At 56.5% G+C, this 18876-nt stretch overlaps 6 protein-coding genes and 2 pseudogenes across 6 annotated transcripts; all 8 read right to left on the bottom strand.

The window, feature by feature from the left end:
* Nucleotides 1-114: 114 nt before the first annotated feature.
* On the bottom strand, nucleotides 115-863 carry LOC138099405 (feather keratin Cos1-2-like; annotated as a pseudogene).
* Nucleotides 864-2208: 1345 nt separating this feature from the next.
* Nucleotides 2209-2755, bottom strand: LOC138099091 (feather keratin Cos2-2-like). Its single transcript, XM_068996154.1, has 2 exons — nucleotides 2455-2755; nucleotides 2209-2222 (listed from the first exon to the last, which is right to left on the bottom strand). Exons 1-2 carry the CDS (start codon nucleotides 2753-2755, stop codon nucleotides 2209-2211), a joined length of 315 nt encoding a protein of 104 aa, XP_068852255.1.
* Nucleotides 2756-5180: 2425 nt separating this feature from the next.
* Nucleotides 5181-5929, bottom strand: LOC138099411 (feather keratin Cos1-2-like; annotated as a pseudogene).
* Nucleotides 5930-7274: 1345 nt separating this feature from the next.
* Nucleotides 7275-7821, bottom strand: LOC138099092 (feather keratin Cos2-2-like). Its single transcript, XM_068996155.1, has 2 exons — nucleotides 7521-7821; nucleotides 7275-7288 (listed from the first exon to the last, which is right to left on the bottom strand). The coding sequence occupies exons 1-2, from the start codon at nucleotides 7819-7821 to the stop codon at nucleotides 7275-7277; spliced, it is 315 nt and encodes a 104-aa protein (XP_068852256.1).
* A 2425-nt stretch (nucleotides 7822-10246) lies between these two features.
* LOC138099093 (feather keratin Cos1-2-like) lies at nucleotides 10247-10543 on the bottom strand. Its single transcript, XM_068996157.1, has one exon. The coding sequence runs from the start codon at nucleotides 10541-10543 to the stop codon at nucleotides 10247-10249; it is 297 nt and encodes a 98-aa protein (XP_068852258.1).
* A 1797-nt stretch (nucleotides 10544-12340) lies between these two features.
* LOC138099094 (feather keratin Cos2-2-like) lies at nucleotides 12341-12887 on the bottom strand. The gene is made up of 2 exons (XM_068996158.1): nucleotides 12587-12887; nucleotides 12341-12354 (listed from the first exon to the last, which is right to left on the bottom strand). The coding sequence occupies exons 1-2, from the start codon at nucleotides 12885-12887 to the stop codon at nucleotides 12341-12343; spliced, it is 315 nt and encodes a 104-aa protein (XP_068852259.1).
* Nucleotides 12888-15312: 2425 nt separating this feature from the next.
* On the bottom strand, nucleotides 15313-15609 carry LOC138099095 (feather keratin Cos1-2-like). Its single transcript, XM_068996159.1, has one exon. It carries the CDS (start codon nucleotides 15607-15609, stop codon nucleotides 15313-15315), a length of 297 nt encoding a protein of 98 aa, XP_068852260.1.
* Nucleotides 15610-17406: 1797 nt separating this feature from the next.
* On the bottom strand, nucleotides 17407-17953 carry LOC138099096 (feather keratin Cos2-2-like). Its single transcript, XM_068996160.1, has 2 exons — nucleotides 17653-17953; nucleotides 17407-17420 (listed from the first exon to the last, which is right to left on the bottom strand). Exons 1-2 carry the CDS (start codon nucleotides 17951-17953, stop codon nucleotides 17407-17409), a joined length of 315 nt encoding a protein of 104 aa, XP_068852261.1.
* Between the last annotated feature and the right edge of the window lie 923 nt (nucleotides 17954-18876).

An 18876-nucleotide genomic window follows, 5' to 3' on the forward strand; every position in this document is an offset into this window, starting at 1 on the left:
GGGAGGGGAAGAGTAATCCAAGGGGTTAAATAGGTTGTTCCCAAGATCCATCTTCAGTCCAGCCCCACGTTCTGAGGTCGTGGAGGTTCTTGCTCGAGGATGTTGCCAGCAGATTTAGCAGGGGGGACAGCATCTGCTGCCATAGCCGCTGGTGATGCAGGAGATGTCAAAGCCGCCAGAGTTGATGGGCACTCCGCCAGAGCTGAGGATGCTGCCAACGGCAGCGGAGGTGGAGGATCCCACCACGGTGTTCTGTGGGAAGGAGCTGAGGATGGGCCCGGGCAGGGTCACCACCACTGCGGAGGGCTGGATGGCCACGGTGGAGCTCTGGCACTGCCTGACACAGCACTCATTGCAGCTGTTGGCCAGCGGGCAGGGGCCGCAGGGCTGGCAGCAAGGGTTGCAGGACATGGCTCGGGGTCCCAGGTGCACCTGGCACAGAGGGCAGGGAGAAGCAGAATGTTAGGACGCTTGAGAAGCAGCACTGCCCCAAGCACCCTGCAGCCAAGGCACCTCCTGGCCCACACTGCACTGCCCACCTCAAAGCCCAGGAGCCACCTCAGCCAAGTCCCAGCCTCTCTCTGCACAAGATCTTCTCCCCCCTGCCTTCTCCCAGCAGAAGCAGCTCCCAGCCCTGGGCTCTGACAGCCCCGATCAGCTGAGACCTCCAGCCAGGAAAGAGCTGGGCTGGAAGCAGGAGGAGAAGGATTGGAGGCTTCCCACTCACCTGATTCCTGAGGAGGAGGAGGAGGTGAGAGAAGTGGATGTGAGAGCAGAGACTTGGGCTGCCTTTTATAGCAGTCCTGCACTGCCTCAGGCCCAGTAGCACCTTGGTGGAAGTAATAATTTTGTGACCAGCTCATGGCAAATGTGCACCATCCCAGCTAATGGCAGGGGCTGTGTCCTGGTTTCCTGCAGTGCGGCCTTTTCATTTCCTGGCTTCTGCCGTGTGCGTTCCTATGTGAAGACTTCTGTTAGGGCCGGGATGAGAGGCCCAAGTATTTCCAGGACATAAACACGTCAGAATTGGCAGAATGCTCGCATCATGGTCTGGTGGCATTCCATGCGGGCATGTGAAGTGAACCTGTGTCATTCCTGTGGGTTTGTTTGTGGCAAAGTTCTCAGGACATCACACTTGTTCTTCTTGTACACATGCACCTCTCTCCCTCATCTCTGCGTGACAGCACGTGAGTTTTCATGTGCAGCCTGGTGTTCTGGAGCATTCGGGAAGTGGGTCAGATATGCTTTGTGGTCTTGCTTCCCCTCTAATACGTCTCCCTTTGGCCAACAGCCCATGCCCGCTTCTGCAGCTCGTTCCTGCTCTTGGCCTGGGCTGGATGACCAGCTGTCCCAAGGTGGGCCTTGGCTGCATGGATGGTGCCCACCAAGCCACTCTATCAATCCCATGTGTGCCGTGGACAGAGAAGAGAAAATAAAAGAGAAAGCAACTTGGAGCTTGTTATAAGGCAGTTTGCTAAAGCAAACGCAAAGCGTTATGCGTGTATGAGAAAAGCAGAAAAATAAATAATTTTATGTCCAACTTCCCTCAGGAAGTGATGGCTGGCCACTTCCCAGGAAGCAGGGCTTCCTCACGTGTAGTGGTTGCTCAGGAAGGCCAACTTTGTAAATAAGGCTGCAGGAATGGGCTCTGTGGGAGGAGTCCAGCGTCTCCCGCCGTGTCTGACTGAGTCACTTCCAAGGCTGTCCAAAGGGGACTCAGCGCTGCCCAACCCTGAGCACATTTGTCACTCTGGTGATGCCTCTGTGAAAGCGTATGTCATTAGAAATGGTCTGGGCTGGAAGGGAACTTAAAGATCATTTATTTCCACTCCCGCTGCCCTCAGCAGATGGGCACTGACGCCACCCACTAAACCGGGTTGATCAAAGAGCTGTCCAAACTGGCCTTGCACACTTCCACGGTTGAGGCATCCAAAACTTTTCTGGGCAATTTCCTACAGTGCCTCACCACCCTCACAGTGAGGCACATCTTTGTTGGCTCCAAGAGAACAAAGAAAATTGCACTGCCGGGATTCCAGTGCTGAGCTTCCTCCACTTTTTCCAATGGGCAAACAGGAAGAGTTGCAACAGGAAGAAGGAGAAATCAGAGGCCAAAGTTTGAATGCAAAACCAACTTTATTGAGTCAAAAGAAGAAAAGGAGGAGGCTCACAGAGGGCACCAGGAGCAGCCACTAAGATGCAGTGAGGGTGTCAATCCGGCCGGCCTGCAGAGGGAAGGAGGCCAGCAGGTCCCACTAGGGCTGGCATTGAGTGGTGCTGACAGGAAAGGAAAAGGAAGAGAAAAAAGAGAGGAGAGGAAACAATAGGCAGAAGCTCTAAATCCAGAGGCTTAAAGTTCTGTCTTCAGTCCAGCACCATGTTCTGAGGTCGTGGAGGTTCTTGCCTGAGGATGTTGGTGGCGGCAGCAGCTTTAGCAGGGACGACAACATCTTTCACCATAGCGGCTGGTGATGCAGGAGATGTCAAAGCCCCCGGAGCTGATGGGCACTCCTTCAGAGCTGAGGATGCTGCCAACGGCAGCGGAGGTGGAGGATCCCACCACGGTGTTCTGTGGGAAGGAGCTGAGGATGGGCCCGGGCAGGGTCACCAGCACAGCAGGCGGCTCAATGACGACGGTGGAGCTCTGGCACTGCCTGACACAGCACTCATTGCAGCTGTTGGCCAGCGGGCAGGGGCCGCAGGACTGGCAGCAAGGGTTGCAGGGCTGGCACTGCTGGCACTTCTCAGGGCAGGACATGTCTCGAGCCTGGCGCTGCACCTGGCACAGAGGGCAGGGAGGAAGCAGAGCACACGCACACCTGAGACACAGCCCGCAAGGCACCCCCAGCAACACAAGGCCCCTGCTGCTTGCGCAGCTGCAGCCTGTGCGGGCCCAAACTGGGGATCCTGGGCCTCAGCCCAGCACGCTCCTTCAGAGCTCAGCCAGCCCCAGCCGTGCTCCTGCCCAGCCTGGATGCAAAGAAGCACCTCAGCCCAGCCTCAGCCTCTGGCCAGAACACACGCTCTCCCCTCTGCCCACACGAGCACCATCGGAGAACACCCCAGAAGAACAAGGAGCGGCAACAAGGGCTGGAAAGCTCAACCCTGTCCTAGAGAGGGTGGAGGAGAAAGGGGCTTCCAACTCACCTGGTTCCCAAGGAGCAGGAGGTGACAGAAGTGGATGAGACAGCCACCGGTTAGGCTGCCTTTTATGCTGGCCCCACAGTGCCTCAGGGCTCAAAGTCCGTGCTGCCTGAGTGATAAATTTCCTGTGTGATCCCAATGAATGGAAAGATCTCTGGGAATGCTATGGCATGACTTGCTGGTTCCCTCTACCATGACTTTGCATTTCCTGGCCTACATCATTCCCATTCCCTCGCGGACACTTCTTCTGAGAGCTGGTATGTGAGATTCCATTTGTCCTGAGGGCAAGGATGTGTCAGTGAGCAGAAATTATGAAATTATGAATTAATTGCAGAATGTCAAGGAGGCAGGTGATGCCAGCCTGGGGCACTCTGGTGATTTATCCCTGCCAGCTTTTTTCTAATTCCTGCTGACTGGAAGGGCCTCATCTGCTCCCAGCCCTCTGCTCTTTGACTTGTCGCCCAAGGGTTCCCCGGTGTGCTTTTCCCATGGGGTAGAACCTCTTTGCCTTCCTCCTCGGCCTGCACAATCCACGAGACTCCTGTAGCACTGCTGCCTGAGCTTGTGTCCTGCTTGGAGTGCTGTGTCCCTGCTCTGGCTGGCAGCTCCCCAGCTGCTCCTGAGGCACATCCCTTGCCATGGCCTGTGCCCCATGTGCTGCCCCGCAATAATGTGCGTGGCAGCGTGGCTGTGCCCCAGTGTGTGCCAGTGCCTGCACATCCCTGTGCTTGTGCACTCGTGGGAACACCCCCTGAGAGCCTCTGGCCTACTCGGGGATCGTTGTGCACAGGGCAGAGCACTTGTGTGCAGCCCCCTGCCCGTGTGCCTGCGCACGTTTGCTGGGGTCTGTGCGTCTGGGTTCATCTCTGTGCACACCTGGGCAGGCTGGCAATGTGTCAGTGCCCGTGTGTCTGTGTGTCTGTGTGTGTGTGCACAGCTGTGCCTGAGCTCACGTCTCAGCCCAGCCATTCCAAGCCCCGTAGGGACTTCCCTGCCCAGCAGTGCCAGCCACTCGCACACACTCAGCCCCGCGTTATCGGCAGGGACCTGGAGAGGGCCACGGCCCTCACGGCACACCGAGGACAACCCCAAAGCCAGGCCATCCCTTTGATGCTGCATCCCAACAGCCTTGGGACACTCTGCTCTTTCCCGGGGTCCTTGCTCCTGCCTCATGGAGAAAGTTGGAGGTTACCGTGTTCTGGTGGCTCTGTGGAGATGGGGGAGTCCTGTGGCCACAGTGGCCTTTGTCCTGAGCCAGGAGCTATGGGAGAAGGATGCTGTCAAAGAGCACGAGGCATGTGGAGAAAAGAGTTTGACCATGTCTGGGAAGTGGAGGCAGGAAGGTGGAAGATTTGCTCCTCTCCCACATCCAGAAGGGGAAAAAGTGGCAGCTGCCAGCACGATGGGAGGAGGGTTTTGGTTCTGTCCTCATGCTTGGTTGAGCCAGTGAAACCCCTCAGCCCTGCGTGTGTGCACAGAAGCTGGGCCGAAGGCTTATTGTGAGGAAGCTGTTTGAAGAGAGGACGTTGTGGACTATCCCCAGGCATTGCTGATTGCCATTCCCTCACCGGTGACCTTTTAACATCATCCTCTCCTACTGGTCCCCATTTTGGAGAAGCCAGGGATGTGTTTGTCAGCTCCAATGGAAAAGGCATAAATTAAAATCCACCGTGAAGTGTCCACCCTCTGCTGTTTCCACCTTTTGCCCTGAGCTCACTGGAGGAGTTCCCACACAAGGAAGGAGAAAGCAGAGGCCCAGGTTTGGATGCAAAACAACTTTATTGAGTCTAAGGAAGAACAGGCTCACAGAGGACACCAGGAGCAGCCACTGAGGTGCAGTGGGGGTGTCCGTCTGCCTGGCCTGCAGAGGAAGGCAGGGAGGCCAACAGGTAGGCTGGCATTGAGTGGTGCAGACAGGAAAGGGAGGGAGGGGAAGAGTAATCCAAGGGGTTAAATAGGTTGTTCCCAAGATCCATCTTCAGTCCAGCCCCACGTTCTGAGGTCGTGGAGGTTCTTGCTCGAGGATGTTGCCAGCAGATTTAGCAGGGGGGACAGCATCTGCTGCCATAGCCGCTGGTGATGCAGGAGATGTCAAAGCCGCCAGAGTTGATGGGCACTCCGCCAGAGCTGAGGATGCTGCCAACGGCAGCGGAGGTGGAGGATCCCACCACGGTGTTCTGTGGGAAGGAGCTGAGGATGGGCCCGGGCAGGGTCACCACCACTGCGGAGGGCTGGATGGCCACGGTGGAGCTCTGGCACTGCCTGACACAGCACTCATTGCAGCTGTTGGCCAGCGGGCAGGGGCCGCAGGGCTGGCAGCAAGGGTTGCAGGACATGGCTCGGGGTCCCAGGTGCACCTGGCACAGAGGGCAGGGAGAAGCAGAATGTTAGGACGCTTGAGAAGCAGCACTGCCCCAAGCACCCTGCAGCCAAGGCACCTCCTGGCCCACACTGCACTGCCCACCTCAAAGCCCAGGAGCCACCTCAGCCAAGTCCCAGCCTCTCTCTGCACAAGATCTTCTCCCCCCTGCCTTCTCCCAGCAGAAGCAGCTCCCAGCCCTGGGCTCTGACAGCCCCGATCAGCTGAGACCTCCAGCCAGGAAAGAGCTGGGCTGGAAGCAGGAGGAGAAGGATTGGAGGCTTCCCACTCACCTGATTCCTGAGGAGGAGGAGGAGGTGAGAGAAGTGGATGTGAGAGCAGAGACTTGGGCTGCCTTTTATAGCAGTCCTGCACTGCCTCAGGCCCAGTAGCACCTTGGTGGAAGTAATAATTTTGTGACCAGCTCATGGCAAATGTGCACCATCCCAGCTAATGGCAGGGGCTGTGTCCTGGTTTCCTGCAGTGCGGCCTTTTCATTTCCTGGCTTCTGCCGTGTGCGTTCCTATGTGAAGACTTCTGTTAGGGCCGGGATGAGAGGCCCAAGTATTTCCAGGACATAAACACGTCAGAATTGGCAGAATGCTCGCATCATGGTCTGGTGGCATTCCATGCGGGCATGTGAAGTGAACCTGTGTCATTCCTGTGGGTTTGTTTGTGGCAAAGTTCTCAGGACATCACACTTGTTCTTCTTGTACACATGCACCTCTCTCCCTCATCTCTGCGTGACAGCACGTGAGTTTTCATGTGCAGCCTGGTGTTCTGGAGCATTCGGGAAGTGGGTCAGATATGCTTTGTGGTCTTGCTTCCCCTCTAATACGTCTCCCTTTGGCCAACAGCCCATGCCCGCTTCTGCAGCTCGTTCCTGCTCTTGGCCTGGGCTGGATGACCAGCTGTCCCAAGGTGGGCCTTGGCTGCATGGATGGTGCCCACCAAGCCACTCTATCAATCCCATGTGTGCCGTGGACAGAGAAGAGAAAATAAAAGAGAAAGCAACTTGGAGCTTGTTATAAGGCAGTTTGCTAAAGCAAACGCAAAGCGTTATGCGTGTATGAGAAAAGCAGAAAAATAAATAATTTTATGTCCAACTTCCCTCAGGAAGTGATGGCTGGCCACTTCCCAGGAAGCAGGGCTTCCTCATGTGTAGTGGTTGCTCAGGAAGGCCAACTTTGTAAATAAGGCTGCAGGAATGGGCTCTGTGGGAGGAGTCCAGCGTCTCCCGCCGTGTCTGACTGAGTCACTTCCAAGGCTGTCCAAAGGGGACTCAGCGCTGCCCAACCCTGAGCACATTTGTCACTCTGGTGATGCCTCTGTGAAAGCGTATGTCATTAGAAATGGTCTGGGCTGGAAGGGAACTTAAAGATCATTTATTTCCACTCCCGCTGCCCTCAGCAGATGGGCACTGACGCCACCCACTAAACCGGGTTGATCAAAGAGCTGTCCAAACTGGCCTTGCACACTTCCACGGTTGAGGCATCCAAAACTTTTCTGGGCAATTTCCTACAGTGCCTCACCACCCTCACAGTGAGGCACATCTTTGTCGGCTCCAAGAGAACAAAGAAAATTGCACTGCCGGGATTCCAGTGCTGAGCTTCCTCCACTTTTTCCAATGGGCAAACAGGAAGAGTTGCAACAGGAAGAAGGAGAAATCAGAGGCCAAAGTTTGAATGCAAAACCAACTTTATTGTGTCTAAGGAAGAAAAGGAGGAGGCTCACAGAGGGCACCAGGAGCAGCCACTAAGATGCAGTGAGGGTGTCAATCCGGCCGGCCTGCAGAGGGAAGGAGGCCAGCAGGTCCCACTAGGGCTGGCATTGAGTGGTGCTGACAGGAAAGGAAAAGGAAGAGAAAAAAGAGAGGAGAGGAAACAATAGGCAGAAGCTCTAAATCCAGAGGCTTAAAGTTCTGTCTTCAGTCCAGCACCATGTTCTGAGGTCGTGGAGGTTCTTGCCTGAGGATGTTGGTGGCGGCAGCAGCTTTAGCAGGGACGACAACATCTTTCACCATAGCGGCTGGTGATGCAGGAGATGTCAAAGCCCCCGGAGCTGATGGGCACTCCTTCAGAGCTGAGGATGCTGCCAACGGCAGCGGAGGTGGAGGATCCCACCACGGTGTTCTGTGGGAAGGAGCTGAGGATGGGCCCGGGCAGGGTCACCAGCACAGCAGGCGGCTCAATGACGACGGTGGAGCTCTGGCACTGCCTGACACAGCACTCATTGCAGCTGCTGGCCAGCGGGCAGGGGCCGCAGGACTGGCAGCAAGGGTTGCAGGGCTGGCACTGCTGGCACTTCTCAGGGCAGGACATGTCTCGAGCCTGGCGCTGCACCTGGCACAGAGGGCCGGGAGGAAGCAGAGCACACGCACACCTGAGACACAGCCCACAAGGCACCCCCAGCAACACAAGGCCCCTGCTGCTTGCGCAGCTGCAGCCTGTGCGGGCCCAAACTGGGGATCCTGGGCCTCAGCCCAGCACGCTCCTTCAGAGCTCAGCCAGCCCCAGCCGTGCTCCTGCCCAGCCTGGATGCAAAGAAGCACCTCAGCCCAGCCTCAGCCTCTGGCCAGAACACACGCTCTCCCCTCTGCCCACACGAGCACCATCGGAGAACACCCCAGAAGAACAAGGAGCGGCAACAAGGGCTGGAAAGCTCAACCCTGTCCTAGAGAGGGTGGAGGAGAAAGGGGCTTCCAACTCACCTGGTTCCCAAGGAGCAGGAGGTGACAGAAGTGGATGAGACAGCCACCGGTTAGGCTGCCTTTTATGCTGGCCCCACAGTGCCTCAGGGCTCAAAGTCCGTGCTGCCTGAGTGATAAATTTCCTGTGTGATCCCAATGAATGGAAAGATCTCTGGGAATGCTATGGCATGACTTGCTGGTTCCCTCTACCATGACTTTGCATTTCCTGGCCTACATCATTCCCATTCCCTCGCGGACACTTCTTCTGAGAGCTGGTATGTGAGATTCCATTTGTCCTGAGGGCAAGGATGTGTCGGTGAGCAGAAATTATGAAATTATGAATTAATTGCAGAATGTCAAGGAGGCAGGTGATGCCAGCCTGGGGCACTCTGGTGATTTATCCCTGCCAGCTTTTTTCTAATTCCTGCTGACTGGAAGGGCCTCATCTGCTCCCAGCCCTCTGCTCTTTGACTTGTCGCCCAAGGGTTCCCCGGTGTGCTTTTCCCATGGGGTAGAACCTCTTTGCCTTCCTCCTCGGCCTGCACAATCCACGAGACTCCTGTAGCACTGCTGCCTGAGCTTGTGTCCTGCTTGGAGTGCTGTGTCCCTGCTCTGGCTGGCAGCTCCCCAGCTGCTCCTGAGGCACATCCCTTGCCATGGCCTGTGCCCCATGTGCTGCCCCGCAATAATGTGCGTGGCAGCGTGGCTGTGCCCCAGTGTGTGCCAGTGCCTGCACATCCCTGTGCTTGTGCACTCGTGGGAACACCCCCTGAGAGCCTCTGGCCTACTCGGGGATCGTTGTGCACAGGGCAGAGCACTTGTGTGCAGCCCCCTGCCCGTGTGCCTGCGCACGTTTGCTGGGGTCTGTGCGTCTGGCTTCATCTCTGTGCACACCTGGGCAGGCTGGCAATGTGTCAGTGCCCGTGTGTCTGTGTGTCTGTGTGTGTGTGCACAGCTGTGCCTGAGCTCACGTCTCAGCCCAGCCATTCCAAGCCCCGTAGGGACTTCCCTGCCCAGCAGTGCCAGCCACTCGCACACACTCAGCCCCGCGTTATCGGCAGGGACCTGGAGAGGGCCACGGCCCTCACGGCACACCGAGGACAACCCCAAAGCCAGGCCATCCCTTTGATGCTGCATCCCAACAGCCTTGGGACACTCTGCTCTTTCCCGGGGTCCTTGCTCCTGCCTCATGGAGAAAGTTGGAGGTTACCGTGTTCTGGTGGCTCTGTGGAGATGGGGGAGTCCTGTGGCCACAGTGGCCTTTGTCCTGAGCCAGGAGCTATGGGAGAAGGATGCTGTCAAAGAGCACGAGGCATGTGGAGAAAAGAGTTTGACCATGTCTGGGAAGTGGAGGCAGGAAGGTGGAAGATTTGCTCCTCTCCCACATCCAGAAGGGGAAAAAGTGGCAGCTGCCAGCACGATGGGAGGAGGGTTTTGGTTCTGTCCTCATGCTTGGTTGAGCCAGTGAAACCCCTCAGCCCTGCGTGTGTGCACAGAAGCTGGGCCGAAGGCTTATTGTGAGGAAGCTGTTTGAAGAGAGGACGTTGTGGACTATCCCCAGGCATTGCTGATTGCCATTCCCTCACCGGTGACCTTTTAACATCATCCTCTCCTACTGGTCCCCATTTTGGAGAAGCCAGGGATGTGTTTGTCAGCTCCAATGGAAAAGGCATAAATTAAAATCCACCGTGAAGTGTCCACCCTCTGCTGTTTCCACCTTTTGCCCTGAGCTCACTGGAGGAGTTCCCACACAAGGAAGGAGAAAGCAGAGGCCCAGGTTTGGATGCAAAACAACTTTATTGAGTCTAAGGAAGAACAGGCTCACAGAGGACACCAGGAGCAGCCACTGAGGTGCAGTGGGGGTGTCCGTCTGCCTGGCCTGCAGAGGAAGGCAGGGAGGCCAACAGGTAGGCTGGCATTGAGTGGTGCAGACAGGAAAGGGAGGGAGGGGAAGAGTAATCCAAGGGGTTAAATAGGTTGTTCCCAAGATCCATCTTCAGTCCAGCCCCACGTTCTGAGGTCGTGGAGGTTCTTGCTCGAGGATGTTGCCAGCAGATTTAGCAGGGGGGACAGCATCTGCTGCCATAGCCGCTGGTGATGCAGGAGATGTCAAAGCCGCCAGAGTTGATGGGCACTCCGCCAGAGCTGAGGATGCTGCCAACGGCAGCGGAGGTGGAGGATCCCACCACGGTGTTCTGTGGGAAGGAGCTGAGGATGGGCCCGGGCAGGGTCACCACCACTGCGGAGGGCTGGATGGCCACGGTGGAGCTCTGGCACTGCCTGACACAGCACTCATTGCAGCTGTTGGCCAGCGGGCAGGGGCCGCAGGGCTGGCAGCAAGGGTTGCAGGACATGGCTCGGGGTCCCAGGTGCACCTGGCACAGAGGGCAGGGAGAAGCAGAATGTTAGGACGCTTGAGAAGCAGCACTGCCCCAAGCACCCTGCAGCCAAGGCACCTCCTGGCCCACACTGCACTGCCCACCTCAAAGCCCAGGAGCCACCTCAGCCAAGTCCCAGCCTCTCTCTGCACAAGATCTTCTCCCCCCTGCCTTCTCCCAGCAGAAGCAGCTCCCAGCCCTGGGCTCTGACAGCCCCGATCAGCTGAGACCTCCAGCCAGGAAAGAGCTGGGCTGGAAGCAGGAGGAGAAGGATTGGAGGCTTCCCACTCACCTGATTCCTGAGGAGGAGGAGGAGGTGAGAGAAGTGGATGTGAGAGCAGAGACTTGGGCTGCCTTTTATAGCAGTCCTGCACTGCCTCAGGCCCAGTAGCACCTTGGTGGAAGTAATAATTTTGTGACCAGCTCATGGCAAATGTGCACCATCCCAGCTAATGGCAGGGGCTGTGTCCTGGTTTCCTGCAGTGCGGCCTTTTCATTTCCTGGCTTCTGCCGTGTGCGTTCCTATGTGAAGACTTCTGTTAGGGCCGGGATGAGAGGCCCAAGTATTTCCAGGACATAAACACGTCAGAATTGGCAGAATGCTCGCATCATGGTCTGGTGGCATTCCATGCGGGCATGTGAAGTGAACCTGTGTCATTCCTGTGGGTTTGTTTGTGGCAAAGTTCTCAGGACATCACACTTGTTCTTCTTGTACACATGCACCTCTCTCCCTCATCTCTGCGTGACAGCACGTGAGTTTTCATGTGCAGCCTGGTGTTCTGGAGCATTCGGGAAGTGGGTCAGATATGCTTTGTGGTCTTGCTTCCCCTCTAATACGTCTCCCTTTGGCCAACAGCCCATGCCCGCTTCTGCAGCTCGTTCCTGCTCTTGGCCTGGGCTGGATGACCAGCTGTCCCAAGGTGGGCCTTGGCTGCATGGATGGTGCCCACCAAGCCACTCTATCAATCCCATGTGTGCCGTGGACAGAGAAGAGAAAATAAAAGAGAAAGCAACTTGGAGCTTGTTATAAGGCAGTTTGCTAAAGCAAACGCAAAGCGTTATGCGTGTATGAGAAAAGCAGAAAAATAAATAATTTTATGTCCAACTTCCCTCAGGAAGTGATGGCTGGCCACTTCCCAGGAAGCAGGGCTTCCTCATGTGTAGTGGTTGCTCAGGAAGGCCAACTTTGTAAATAAGGCTGCAGGAATGGGCTCTGTGGGAGGAGTCCAGCGTCTCCCGCCGTGTCTGACTGAGTCACTTCCAAGGCTGTCCAAAGGGGACTCAGCGCTGCCCAACCCTGAGCACATTTGTCACTCTGGTGATGCCTCTGTGAAAGCGTATGTCATTAGAAATGGTCTGGGCTGGAAGGGAACTTAAAGATCATTTATTTCCACTCCCGCTGCCCTCAGCAGATGGGCACTGACGCCACCCACTAAACCGGGTTGATCAAAGAGCTGTCCAAACTGGCCTTGCACACTTCCACGGTTGAGGCATCCAAAACTTTTCTGGGCAATTTCCTACAGTGCCGCACCACCCTCACAGTGAGGCACATCTTTGTCGGCTCCAAGAGAACAAAGAAAATTGCACTGCCGGGATTCCAGTGCTGAGCTTCCTCCACTTTTTCCAATGGGCAAACAGGAAGAGTTGCAACAGGAAGAAGGAGAAATCAGAGGCCAAAGTTTGAATGCAAAACCAACTTTATTGTGTCTAAGGAAGAAAAGGAGGAGGCTCACAGAGGGCACCAGGAGCAGCCACTAAGATGCAGTGAGGGTGTCAATCCGGCCGGCCTGCAGAGGGAAGGAGGCCAGCAGGTCCCACTAGGGCTGGCATTGAGTGGTGCTGACAGGAAAGGAAAAGGAAGAGAAAAAAGAGAGGAGAGGAAACAATAGGCAGAAGCTCTAAATCCAGAGGCTTAAAGTTCTGTCTTCAGTCCAGCACCATGTTCTGAGGTCGTGGAGGTTCTTGCCTGAGGATGTTGGTGGCGGCAGCAGCTTTAGCAGGGACGACAACATCTTTCACCATAGCGGCTGGTGATGCAGGAGATGTCAAAGCCCCCGGAGCTGATGGGCACTCCTTCAGAGCTGAGGATGCTGCCAACGGCAGCGGAGGTGGAGGATCCCACCACGGTGTTCTGTGGGAAGGAGCTGAGGATGGGCCCGGGCAGGGTCACCAGCACAGCAGGCGGCTCAATGACGACGGTGGAGCTCTGGCACTGCCTGACACAGCACTCATTGCAGCTGCTGGCCAGCGGGCAGGGGCCGCAGGACTGGCAGCAAGGGTTGCAGGGCTGGCACTGCTGGCACTTCTCAGGGCAGGACATGTCTCGAGCCTGGCGCTGCACCTGGCACAGAGGGCCGGGAGGAAGCAGAGCACACGCACACCTGAGACACAGCCCGCAAGGCACCCCCAGCAACACAAGGCCCCTGCTGCTTGCGCAGCTGCAGCCTGTGCGGGCCCAAACTGGGGATCCTGGGCCTCAGCCCAGCACGCTCCTTCAGAGCTCAGCCAGCCCCAGCCGTGCTCCTGCCCAGCCTGGATGCAAAGAAGCACCTCAGCCCAGCCTCAGCCTCTGGCCAGAACACACGCTCTCCCCTCTGCCCACACGAGCACCATCGGAGAACACCCCAGAAGAACAAGGAGCGGCAACAAGGGCTGGAAAGCTCAACCCTGTCCTAGAGAGGGTGGAGGAGAAAGGGGCTTCCAACTCACCTGGTTCCCAAGGAGCAGGAGGTGACAGAAGTGGATGAGACAGCCACCGGTTAGGCTGCCTTTTATGCTGGCCCCACAGTGCCTCAGGGCTCAAAGTCCGTGCTGCCTGAGTGATAAATTTCCTGTGTGATCCCAATGAATGGAAAGATCTCTGGGAATGCTATGGCATGACTTGCTGGTTCCCTCTACCATGACTTTGCATTTCCTGGCCTACATCATTCCCATTCCCTCGCGGACACTTCTTCTGAGAGCTGGTATGTGAGATTCCATTTGTCCTGAGGGCAAGGATGTGTCAGTGAGCAGAAATTATGAAATTATGAATTAATTGCAGAATGTCAAGGAGGCAGGTGATGCCAGCCTGGGGCACTCTGGTGATTTATCCCTGCCAGCTTTTTTCTAATTCCTGCTGACTGGAAGGGCCTCATCTGCTCCCAGCCCTCTGCTCTTTGACTTGTCGCCCAAGGGTTCCCCGGTGTGCTTTTCCCATGGGGTAGAACCTCTTTGCCTTCCTCCTCGGCCTGCACAATCCACGAGACTCCTGTAGCACTGCTGCCTGAGCTTGTGTCCTGCTTGGAGTGCTGTGTCCCTGCTCTGGCTGGCAGCTCCCCAGCTGCTCCTGAGGCACATCCCTTGCCATGGCCTGTGCCCCATGTGCTGCCCCGCAATAATGTGCGTGGCAGCGTGGCTGTGCCCCAGTGTGTGCCAGTGCCTGCACATCCCTGTGCTTGTGCACTCGTGGGAACACCCCCTGAGAGCCTCTGGCCTACTCGGGGATCGTTGTGCACAGGGCAGAGCACTTGTGTGCAGCCCCCTGCCCGTGTGCCTGCGCACGTTTGCTGGGGTCTGTGCGTCTGGCTTCATCTCTGTGCACACCTGGGCAGGCTGGCAATGTGTCAGTGCCCGTGTGTCTGTGTGTCTGTGTGTGTGTGCACAGCTGTGCCTGAGCTCACGTCTCAGCCCAGCCATTCCAAGCCCCGTAGGGACTTCCCTGCCCAGCAGTGCCAGCCACTCGCACACACTCAGCCCCGCGTTATCGGCAGGGACCTGGAGAGGGCCACGGCCCTCACGGCACACCGAGGACAACCCCAAAGCCAGGCCATCCCTTTGATGCTGCATCCCAACAGCCTTGGGACACTCTGCTCTTTCCCGGGGTCCTTGCTCCTGCCTCATGGAGAAAGTTGGAGGTTACCGTGTTCTGGTGGCTCTGTGGAGATGGGGGAGTCCTGTGGCCACAGTGGCCTTTGTCCTGAGCCAGGAGCTATGGGAGAAGGATGCTGTCAAAGAGCACGAGGCATGTGGAGAAAAGAGTTTGACCATGTCTGGGAAGTGGAGGCAGGAAGGTGGAAGATTTGCTCCTCTCCCACATCCAGAAGGGGAAAAAGTGGCAGCTGCCAGCACGATGGGAGGAGGGTTTTGGTTCTGTCCTCATGCTTGGTTGAGCCAGTGAAACCCCTCAGCCCTGCGTGTGTGCACAGAAGCTGGGCCGAAGGCTTATTGTGAGGAAGCTGTTTGAAGAGAGGACGTTGTGGACTATCCCCAGGCATTGCTGATTGCCATTCCCTCACCGGTGACCTTTTAACATCATCCTCTCCTACTGGTCCCCATTTTGGAGAAGCCAGGGATGTGTTTGTCAGCTCCAATGGAAAAGGCATAAATTAAAATCCACCGTGAAGTGTCCACCCTCTGCTGTTTCCACCTTTTGCCCTGAGCTCACTGGAGGAGTTCCCACACAAGGAAGGAGAAAGCAGAGGCCCAGGTTTGGATGCAAAACAACTTTATTGAGTCTAAGGAAGAACAGGCTCATAGAGGACACCAGGAGCAGCCACTGAGGTGCAGTGGGGGTGTCCGTCTGCCTGGCCTGCAGAGGAAGGCAGGGAGGCCAACAGGTAGGCTGGCATTGAGTGGTGCAGACAGGAAAGGGAGGGAGGGGAAGAGTAATCCAAGGGGTTAAATAGGTTGTTCCCAAGATCCATCTTCAGTCCAGCCCCACGTTCTGAGGTCGTGGAGGTTCTTGCTCGAGGATGTTGCCAGCAGATTTAGCAGGGGGGACAGCATCTGCTGCCATAGCCGCTGGTGATGCAGGAGATGTCAAAGCCGCCAGAGTTGATGGGCACTCCGCCAGAGCTGAGGATGCTGCCAACGGCAGCGGAGGTGGAGGATCCCACCACGGTGTTCTGTGGGAAGGAGCTGAGGATGGGCCCGGGCAGGGTCACCACCACTGCGGAGGGCTGGATGGCCACGGTGGAGCTCTGGCACTGCCTGACACAGCACTCATTGCAGCTGTTGGCCAGCGGGCAGGGGCCGCAGGGCTGGCAGCAAGGGTTGCAGGACATGGCTCGGGGTCCCAGGTGCACCTGGCACAGAGGGCAGGGAGAAGCAGAATGTTAGGACGCTTGAGAAGCAGCACTGCCCCAAGCACCCTGCAGCCAAGGCACCTCCTGGCCCACACTGCACTGCCCACCTCAAAGCCCAGGAGCCACCTCAGCCAAGTCCCAGCCTCTCTCTGCACAAGATCTTCTCCCCCCTGCCTTCTCCCAGCAGAAGCAGCTCCCAGCCCTGGGCTCTGACAGCCCCGATCAGCTGAGACCTCCAGCCAGGAAAGAGCTGGGCTGGAAGCAGGAGGAGAAGGATTGGAGGCTTCCCACTCACCTGATTCCTGAGGAGGAGGAGGAGGTGAGAGAAGTGGATGTGAGAGCAGAGACTTGGGCTGCCTTTTATAGCAGTCCTGCACTGCCTCAGGCCCAGTAGCACCTTGGTGGAAGTAATAATTTTGTGACCAGCTCATGGCAAATGTGCACCATCCCAGCTAATGGCAGGGGCTGTGTCCTGGTTTCCTGCAGTGCGGCCTTTTCATTTCCTGGCTTCTGCCGTGTGCGTTCCTATGTGAAGACTTCTGTTAGGGCCGGGATGAGAGGCCCAAGTATTTCCAGGACATAAACACGTCAGAATTGGCAGAATGCTCGCATCATGGTCTGGTGGCATTCCATGCGGGCATGTGAAGTGAACCTGTGTCATTCCTGTGGGTTTGTTTGTGGCAAAGTTCTCAGGACATCACACTTGTTCTTCTTGTACACATGCACCTCTCTCCCTCATCTCTGCGTGACAGCACGTGAGTTTTCATGTGCAGCCTGGTGTTCTGGAGCATTCGGGAAGTGGGTCAGATATGCTTTGTGGTCTTGCTTCCCCTCTAATACGTCTCCCTTTGGCCAACAGCCCATGCCCGCTTCTGCAGCTCGTTCCTGCTCTTGGCCTGGGCTGGATGACCAGCTGTCCCAAGGTGGGCCTTGGCTGCATGGATGGTGCCCACCAAGCCACTCTATCAATCCCATGTGTGCCGTGGACAGAGAAGAGAAAATAAAAGAGAAAGCAACTTGGAGCTTGTTATAAGGCAGTTTGCTAAAGCAAACGCAAAGCGTTATGCGTGTATGAGAAAAGCAGAAAAATAAATAATTTTATGTCCAACTTCCCTCAGGAAGTGATGGCTGGCCACTTCCCAGGAAGCAGGGCTTCCTCATGTGTAGTGGTTGCTCAGGAAGGCCAACTTTGTAAATAAGGCTGCAGGAATGGGCTCTGTGGGAGGAGTCCAGCGTCTCCCGCCGTGTCTGACTGAGTCACTTCCAAGGCTGTCCAAAGGGGACTCAGCGCTGCCCAACCCTGAGCACATTTGTCACTCTGGTGATGCCTCTGTGAAAGCGTATGTCATTAGAAATGGTCTGGGCTGGAAGGGAACTTAAAGATCATTTATTTCCACTCCCGCTGCCCTCAGCAGATGGGCACTGACGCCACCCACTAAACCGGGTTGATCAAAGAGCTGTCCAAACTGGCCTTGCACACTTCCACGGTTGAGGCATCCAAAACTTTTCTGGGCAATTTCCTACAGTGCCGCACCACCCTCACAGTGAGGCACATCTTTGTCGGCTCCAAGAGAACAAAGAAAATTGCACTGCCGGGATTCCAGTGCTGAGCTTCCTCCACTTTTTCCAATGGGCAAACAGGAAGAGTTGCAACAGGAAGAAGGAGAAATCAGAGGCCAAAGTTTGAATGCAAAACCAACTTTATTGTGTCTAAGGAAGAAAAGGAGGAGGCTCACAGAGGGCACCAGGAGCAGCCACTAAGATGCAGTGAGGGTGTCAATCCGGCCGGCCTGCAGAGGGAAGGAGGCCAGCAGGTCCCACTAGGGCTGGCATTGAGTGGTGCTGACAGGAAAGGAAAAGGAAGAGAAAAAAGAGAGGAGAGGAAACAATAGGCAGAAGCTCTAAATCCAGAGGCTTAAAGTTCTGTCTTCAGTCCAGCACCATGTTCTGAGGTCGTGGAGGTTCTTGCCTGAGGATGTTGGTGGCGGCAGCAGCTTTAGCAGGGACGACAACATCTTTCACCATAGCGGCTGGTGATGCAGGAGATGTCAAAGCCCCCGGAGCTGATGGGCACTCCTTCAGAGCTGAGGATGCTGCCAACGGCAGCGGAGGTGGAGGATCCCACCACGGTGTTCTGTGGGAAGGAGCTGAGGATGGGCCCGGGCAGGGTCACCAGCACAGCAGGCGGCTCAATGACGACGGTGGAGCTCTGGCACTGCCTGACACAGCACTCATTGCAGCTGCTGGCCAGCGGGCAGGGGCCGCAGGACTGGCAGCAAGGGTTGCAGGGCTGGCACTGCTGGCACTTCTCAGGGCAGGACATGTCTCGAGCCTGGCGCTGCACCTGGCACAGAGGGCCGGGAGGAAGCAGAGCACACGCACACCTGAGACACAGCCCGCAAGGCACCCCCAGCAACACAAGGCCCCTGCTGCTTGCGCAGCTGCAGCCTGTGCGGGCCCAAACTGGGGATCCTGGGCCTCAGCCCAGCACGCTCCTTCAGAGCTCAGCCAGCCCCAGCCGTGCTCCTGCCCAGCCTGGATGCAAAGAAGCACCTCAGCCCAGCCTCAGCCTCTGGCCAGAACACACGCTCTCCCCTCTGCCCACACGAGCACCATCGGAGAACACCCCAGAAGAACAAGGAGCGGCAACAAGGGCTGGAAAGCTCAACCCTGTCCTAGAGAGGGTGGAGGAGAAAGGGGCTTCCAACTCACCTGGTTCCCAAGGAGCAGGAGGTGACAGAAGTGGATGAGACAGCCACCGGTTAGGCTGCCTTTTATGCTGGCCCCACAGTGCCTCAGGGCTCAAAGTCCGTGCTGCCTGAGTGATAAATTTCCTGTGTGATCCCAATGAATGGAAAGATCTCTGGGAATGCTATGGCATGACTTGCTGGTTCCCTCTACCATGACTTTGCATTTCCTGGCCTACATCATTCCCATTCCCTCGCGGACACTTCTTCTGAGAGCTGGTATGTGAGATTCCATTTGTCCTGAGGGCAAGGATGTGTCGGTGAGCAGAAATTATGAAATTATGAATTAATTGCAGAATGTCAAGGAGGCAGGTGATGCCAGCCTGGGGCACTCTGGTGATTTATCCCTGCCAGCTTTTTTCTAATTCCTGCTGACTGGAAGGGCCTCATCTGCTCCCAGCCCTCTGCTCTTTGACTTGTCGCCCAAGGGTTCCCCGGTGTGCTTTTCCCATGGGGTAGAACCTCTTTGCCTTCCTCCTCGGCCTGCACAATCCACGAG

This window comes from Aphelocoma coerulescens, chromosome 27 (genome assembly GCF_041296385.1).
Source record: "Aphelocoma coerulescens isolate FSJ_1873_10779 chromosome 27, UR_Acoe_1.0, whole genome shotgun sequence".
Lineage (NCBI taxonomy): Eukaryota > Metazoa > Chordata > Aves > Passeriformes > Corvidae > Aphelocoma > Aphelocoma coerulescens.

Excerpts from the sequence above, each read along its gene's own strand:
- LOC138099091 (XM_068996154.1), bottom strand. The coding sequence starts at position 2,755 with ATGTCCTGCCCTGAGAAGTGCCAGCAGTGCCAGCCCTGCAACCCTTGC.
- LOC138099092 (XM_068996155.1), bottom strand. The coding sequence starts at position 7,821 with ATGTCCTGCCCTGAGAAGTGCCAGCAGTGCCAGCCCTGCAACCCTTGC.
- LOC138099093 (XM_068996157.1), bottom strand. The coding sequence starts at position 10,543 with ATGTCCTGCAACCCTTGCTGCCAGCCCTGCGGCCCCTGCCCGCTGGCC.
- LOC138099094 (XM_068996158.1), bottom strand. The coding sequence starts at position 12,887 with ATGTCCTGCCCTGAGAAGTGCCAGCAGTGCCAGCCCTGCAACCCTTGC.
- LOC138099095 (XM_068996159.1), bottom strand. The coding sequence starts at position 15,609 with ATGTCCTGCAACCCTTGCTGCCAGCCCTGCGGCCCCTGCCCGCTGGCC.
- LOC138099096 (XM_068996160.1), bottom strand. The coding sequence starts at position 17,953 with ATGTCCTGCCCTGAGAAGTGCCAGCAGTGCCAGCCCTGCAACCCTTGC.